This window comes from Rhynchophorus ferrugineus, unplaced genomic scaffold, assembly GCF_030347505.1.
Source record: "Rhynchophorus ferrugineus isolate W39M unplaced genomic scaffold, kcgeb_rfMv2 rfM8, whole genome shotgun sequence".
NCBI lineage: Eukaryota > Metazoa > Arthropoda > Insecta > Coleoptera > Curculionidae > Rhynchophorus > Rhynchophorus ferrugineus.
The window spans coordinates 18099191-18105986 of NW_027472587.1; the positions used below are offsets into that span (position 1 = coordinate 18099191).

The 6796-nt window shown below is 37.2% G+C and overlaps 1 protein-coding gene across 1 annotated transcript; it reads right to left on the reverse strand.

Moving 5' to 3' along the window:
* Window positions 1-208: 208 nt before the first annotated feature.
* Window positions 209-4375, reverse strand: LOC143201532 (transmembrane protease serine 9). The gene is made up of 4 exons (XM_076412659.1): window positions 4221-4375; window positions 3372-4126; window positions 1082-1175; window positions 209-1018 (listed from the first exon to the last, which is right to left on the reverse strand). The coding sequence occupies exons 1-4, from the start codon at window positions 4264-4266 to the stop codon at window positions 258-260; spliced, it is 1656 nt and encodes a 551-aa protein (XP_076268774.1). The 5' UTR covers window positions 4267-4375; the 3' UTR covers window positions 209-257.
* Window positions 4376-6796: the final 2421 nt, after the last annotated feature.

Sequence of the window (6796 nt, forward strand, 5' to 3'; positions counted from 1 at the left end):
AAATTATATATCATTCTCATGCTGCCCAATCACCTATATTATAAATTGTGTTAGTTGGCTAAAAAAAATCGTAAAAATGACCCTTAATAAGCTACCATATACCTATTTCTCCCCTTAATACGAAAATATGATCACAATACATGCATGCACCTAATATAAATGACATTGTATCATGGAAACTGTGTAGTAATAAATAAAAATTATAAAATAATTAAACATATATTTATTCAATGATATATTTGATGTTTGACAATGTTTTATACTCCAGTGTGAGTTCGTATCCATTCCCTGAAATTCGGCACACTGGCGTAGACTCCTGGGTATCCAGGCAAAGCACAGCCGTTTCCCCAGGACACGATACCGACTAGTTTTCCGTTGATAGCAAACGGACCGCCAGAGTCGCCTTGGCAGGAGTCCACGCCACCACTTTCGAGTCCAGCACATATGACCGTATCATCTATGGCGCTACCGTAGATGCGGTGGCATTTTTCCTGATCATATACCGGCACGTCAGCTCGCATAAGTCGCGTGGACCCGTCCCCCCACCAAGTGGTATCTCCCCATCCTGATATCACACCGTAAGTCCCAGCAGGAGGAACAGTTGTAGCTAGAGGGATGACTGAAGCCACGCCACCGGCACCTATGGCGCTCTTATTCAGCAGGATGGCAGCAACATCGTACACGGCAGTGCAAGAGAAACAGGGAATATGATTTTCATGGATAATTAGAGCAGTGGCTGCAATAACGCTACCCCCGGTATCATTTCTGGCAGATCCGACACGGACCGTCACCATCGCAATATCAAAGATGACATTTTCAGCTACACAATGAGCAGCAGTAAGAACGGTTTTGGCAGCGATAAGACTTCCGCCACATAGCAAGGCGGAATTTCTCAAAACAGCCACTTGATATGGTAATTCCTCGATGGTAGCAACGACACCTCCTACGATCTTTCCACCAAGTTTGGGCGTATACCTGATATAAGGATCTTTTTTGATCCCACTAGTTCCAGGAGCAGCTTAAATTTGATTAACCCATATCAGAATAGAAACCAACAACAATTCAGAAACAGATAACTTACCTAGGGTCACTGTTAGACCTAGCACGAGCAGTATCACGACCTTCATCTTGCTGGTACTTAGAGAAACATTAGCAAAACTCACTAAAACGGACCACTTTTATACAATACCGTTCTATTGTCAGTGGGAGATTAAAAATTATCGATAGCTGGCCTTAAAAAATATTAAGTTTTTACTAAAAATGACTATCAAATATGTATTTATATATTTAAAAATCTACAGATAACTTTTATCTATCATACATTATAGTATGATATTAGCTGTAAAATAAAATTAAAAAATGAATTTGATACAATACAATGAAATCATCTTTCAAAATTATCAAATATTATAATGAATCCAATCTACATCGCTTTCCATTTTTTGCTCATATAATTTTTGTAATATTACTTCTTTTATATCAAAATTTGGAATCTTTTGTGTTTTATTTCGTCATTTACTCAGTATTACTGGTCCTTTTTGCAATAATACGTCAGTCAATTTGGCCAGTTCACTTGGGTCACAGTTTAATTCGGGTTTAGCCACATTAATATTCCACTTCAGTGTCAATATGGATGGTTCTCCGAAACTAACCCGTCACCTTTTGTCCCGTTACTTTTATGATCTGTTATTTTATGTAGAAAAAGGTCAAAACCTTCGAATTTAATAGTTAGGTTCGGTTGCTTAACAGTTATTTACATTGATTCTTTACATTTTCAATGAATATCGCTGATCGAAATACATACAAGATACACAAGCCTCAATGGCTACAGTTACAAGACTAATTCGTGCTGCTAATGCACGAAAGGATGCCGCATGTTACTTCATGCATTTGCAGTTAGTTGTCTTTATAACTTCACAGTAGTAGAAACGTTGTTTTTTGATTGTTTATGTTTTTTATCGAATATTTGGTGAATATTAGACAAATTTTAAGTTTGTAACGGTTATATATCGCGTCATTTTAACTATCATACTAATGACGCCACCATTTAACTTCCTCAGACCTAACCTAATAGTCCCAACTTACAAACGACACCTGTCAAGATATCACTAGAATCTGTCGTTTATTTTAGTTACATTTTGGGTTATACTGGCTTTAGTAAAACAACTTTTTTCAAGACAATGCACTATCTCAATCAAGTCACAACTATCTGACGAAAATGACATGCAAGTTGAATAAATTACTTTATCACCCACCGTATAGTCCAGATCCAACCCCCGGTGACTATTTTGAAAAATATTTACAAGGGCGCTTTATTATAGCTTATAAAATTTTAATGATTAATTTAATATAATTAAAAATTCCACAGATTCGTTTTGTCACATTTTTGTCAAGTATAAAACTAAAATTCCTATCTATATATTTTTTGTTTTTCATCATTAAATAAAATAAGAAGTGGCTGACAATAACATGTTGTACTAGCAGGTCAAGAATGTTCAAAGGCTGACTTGAAATAAGTCACAAAGCATTGGTCGTTTTTATAAAAATACTTCATGGGTTCTCCAAATTATTTCTCTCAAATTATTGCCATTGGGGCATATTGTATGTAGAAATTCGATGAAAGTTTGATTGACATACATATTTATCTTACAGTTGAAACATTTTAGTTATTTCAAAATTGTATTTGCTGAGGTAAGCATTTGATAATAACACTGTCAGACACATTATCTTTGTTCTACAAGTCTAACATAAAATAAAACAGCCTTTTTTGTCAAATTCTACCTGCTGAACACAAAAACTTAAAAGGATTTTTTGTACGTACTATAAGTAAATAAAGACAGTATTTTTCATAATGTTTTCAATTATATTTATTTATTAATATTATTAATTTTACAAGAAAATAGTAATATATATTTACAAATAGACAATGAATCAAAATAGCTCAGGTTTAAGTGGCCAATAGAAAAAATAAGCCATATATTCTGATAGAAAAGAACTTGACGTGTTAGACAACCATATCAATAAATAATGTTTTTTAACAATAGAATATGGAATTCAAAACACGTAATAATATTTGTGTTAGATAATCAATTGTGATACATAATGTAATTGGTATGCAAAATGTAGCGTTTTTTTAAAATACTTAAAATTCCTACAAAGTGTAGATGATACCAGCAGCCTTTTTTGTCATATCTACATTTAAAATCAACAAATTTAGAATGAACGAAAATAGTTCTATCAATCAATTCATGTCTTCTGTCTTAAGAGGTACTTAAATAACGAAATTAATTTGATATAATACTGTGTTTATTCAATAGGTCATATTTACATTGTAAATCGGTATAATGGCATATCGGTAATGATGTTTAGACTCCGGCGTTGTTTCTGATCCAGGTTCTGAATCCAGGTACGCTGGCGTAGACTCCTGGGTAACCGGCGCGAGCACAACCAGATCCCCATGAGACAATACCGACCAGTTGTCCGTTGATGGCGTATGGGCCGCCAGAGTCACCTTGGCAGGCGTCTTTTCCTCCATTAGCGTATCCAGCGCATACGGTGGTGGTGTCGATGGAGCTACCGTAGATAGCCCGGCATTGAACTTGATTGAAAACTGGGACATCGACACGCAAGAGTTGAGTGGAGCCGGAACCGCCTTCGGAGGTGGCACCCCATCCAGATACAACACCGTAGGTACCAGCGGCAGCGACACTGGAGGCCAGGGGGATGATGGAAGCAACACCTCCAGCACCTACAGCGTTGGCGTTAAGGAAGACAACAGCGATGTCATTGGCGGGGGTACAGAACCAACAGTCTACGTAACCCTCGTGGAGGACAAGACCGCTGGCCGCGATGACAGTACCTCCGGTGTTGTTTCTAGCCGATCCAGCTCGGACGGAGAGCTGAGAGAGACTGGAGATGACACTGGGAGCGACACAATGGGCGGCAGTGAGGACGGTCCTGGCCGCGATGATACTTCCGCCGCAGATCTGAGCAAGGCTCCTCAACAATGCGATTTGGTAGGGGATATCGGCGATGTTAGCCACCACACCTCCAACAATGCGTCCACCGAGCTGAGGCTCGTACTTGACGTATTCGTCTTCGCTGGTTCTAGCCCCATCAGGAGCAGCTAGGTTCAATCAAACAGACAAATTATTTTTTTTTGATCAATGTTTGATGATTGATTTTACAAAGCAATTTTACAAAAAATAAAAAGTTCTTACCAAAGCACAGCGCCAGACTAGCAACTAATACAAGTACAGCCTTCATCTTGCCTCAGACGTGACCAAGGAACAATACCTAGCCGGTCTATGCCAGCTGCTTTTATACGAAAAAATTTGTTGCAATTGAGAAAAGGATTAATAACTAATTTCATTAATCTTCGAGTGTACAGGATAAAGACGCTAGCATTTCAAGTATTTTAATTTATTACCGTTCAATAAACTCATAATCCGCTAAATCCATTCAATGAGATGGAGATCCAGTCAAAACAGAAAAAATACTATTTTTTATGATTCATTGTAAAAATAGTACGTTTTCAAAGTGTTATTTGAAGTTTTAGTAAACCTAGTTTTAGTAACAGATCAATTCAAAAGTCCCCGGACACATTTTTTGGCAATCTTCTTTATTCAACATAATTCCCTTCAAGGGTGATACACTGATTATAGCGACCCTCCAACTTTTCGATACCATTTTTGTAGTACGATTTGTCCTTTGCTTCAAAATAGGCCATAGTTTCGACGATCACCTCCTCATCGACGAAAATTTCTTCCCCTCGAGCATTCTTTTGAGATCTGACAACAGGAAATAGTCACTGGGGGCCAGATAGCCAAGCCACTGGAGAATATGGTGGATGAGGAAGCAATTCGACGCCCAATTCATGGATTTTTGCTATCGTTTTTACTGGCTTGTGATAAGGTGCATTGTCTTGGTGAAGCAGCATTTTCTTTTTCTTCAAATGAGGCCGTTTTTCGGCGATTTCCGGATTTCCTTTTTTAAGGTAGTCAATGAAAATTATTCCATGCGTATCCCAAAATACAGACGCCATAACCTTGCCAGCCGACTATTGTGTTTTCCCATGCTTTGGAGCGGGTTCATCGTGTGCAGTCCACTGGGATTACTGTCGATTGGTCTTCGGAGTGAAATAATGAACCCATGTTTCATGCATTGCCACATATCGACGCAAGAACTCGGGTTTACTACGCTTGATTATCTTCAAACACTGCTCCGAATCATCAACTCGTCATTGTTTTTGGTCAAAAGTGAGCTAGCGCGGCACCCACTTTGCACAGAGCTTTCTCATACCCAAATATTCCTCAATGATATGATGTACACGTTCAGTTAATATCTCTAGAGTATCTACTTTTTCACTGAATTTCAATTTACGGTCATTCAAAATCATTTTGTAAATTTCTTTAATGTTTTCGTCGGTAACAGCCACTTTTGGGCGTCCACTGCGTTCACCTTCTTCGGTGCTCATTTCACCACATAAACTTAGTATTCCAATCTTTGATGATTGATTTTCCTGAGGCAGTGTCCGGAAACTCGGCATCAATCCAAGTTTTTGCTTCAACTGGATTTTTTCCCTTAAAAAAACAATATTTTATCAACACGTTGAAATTTTATCCATTTTTTTCACAATAACAAAAGTTGCCTCACTCAGAATGCTATAATTCACAAACTAATGACCCGACAGCGGTCAAATGTATACACGCATCTTTTGAGGGTTAGGGCTAACTAAGAAACGTATGGAATTAATTATAGTAGCACCATCTATGTGCCAGGGAGGACACTTTTCAATTGACGTGTTAAGCCTTAGCGTTAATTTATTAAATGGTTATAACTGTTAATAATTAAATGTAAATTAACAACAGTTTAGTACATTGTTACTAGTCGTATCCAACTAACCTACAATTTGTCTTTATGATAACTTGAATCTCGGTATATAACTAGGAGGGCTAATAACTAAATAATGTTTATACATGTCACTGTTGTATTTTTTATTACGTGCACCTCACTACACAAGATCAGACGGCTTCATTCTTTTGAGTCTGTGTCCTGGTCTGTCGTCTGGTGGTAAGCAAAAGTTGCAATGCTTCAACATTCTCATAAGAATAGAGTTTATCCTCGTGCTCCCTTGCAATTCTTGATTCTTGCTTTCTTGGTTGTATATCTGAAAGACTCGATGTAATTAGTCTGTCCTGTAACATTTGGGTGTGCCCGCAATACTTCTCAGGACTTGTTGAAAAATTTGTATTTTGTTCATGTTACTGTTTGCAGAATATCTAATTGAACTAAATCCATATAGGTGTCAGTATTTGCTTATATAATAGCAATTTATTATGTACGGATAATTGTGATTTTCTTTCAATTAACCAATACATTTTCCTAATTTCAATTCCGTTCTTTTTTTTTTCTTCTTTATATATTCCTTCTAGTAGCGTTTTGCATCAAGATTCATTCTGATCTGATTGCATGATAGTATATTTAATGTTATTGGTGCTTGTACGGTCTGATTGTAGGTGAGCTGCACTGCACAGATTTACTTTCGTTAATTTTTACTTTCTTACCTTGTATCCAATTATTTATATTGTCACTTGCCTGTTGTAATTTTTGTGTCACTATAGCTTCTTCACTATTTTCTCCGACAGCTATAACCGCAGTATCATCAGCAAATGTAGCCATCGTAATATTCTCCATTTGTGGTATATCACAAGTGTAGAGTAGATAAAGTATTGGCCCCACTACACTTCCTTGCGTTGCACTTGCTTTAACTTCTTTTATTGTGGAGTAAGCTTCT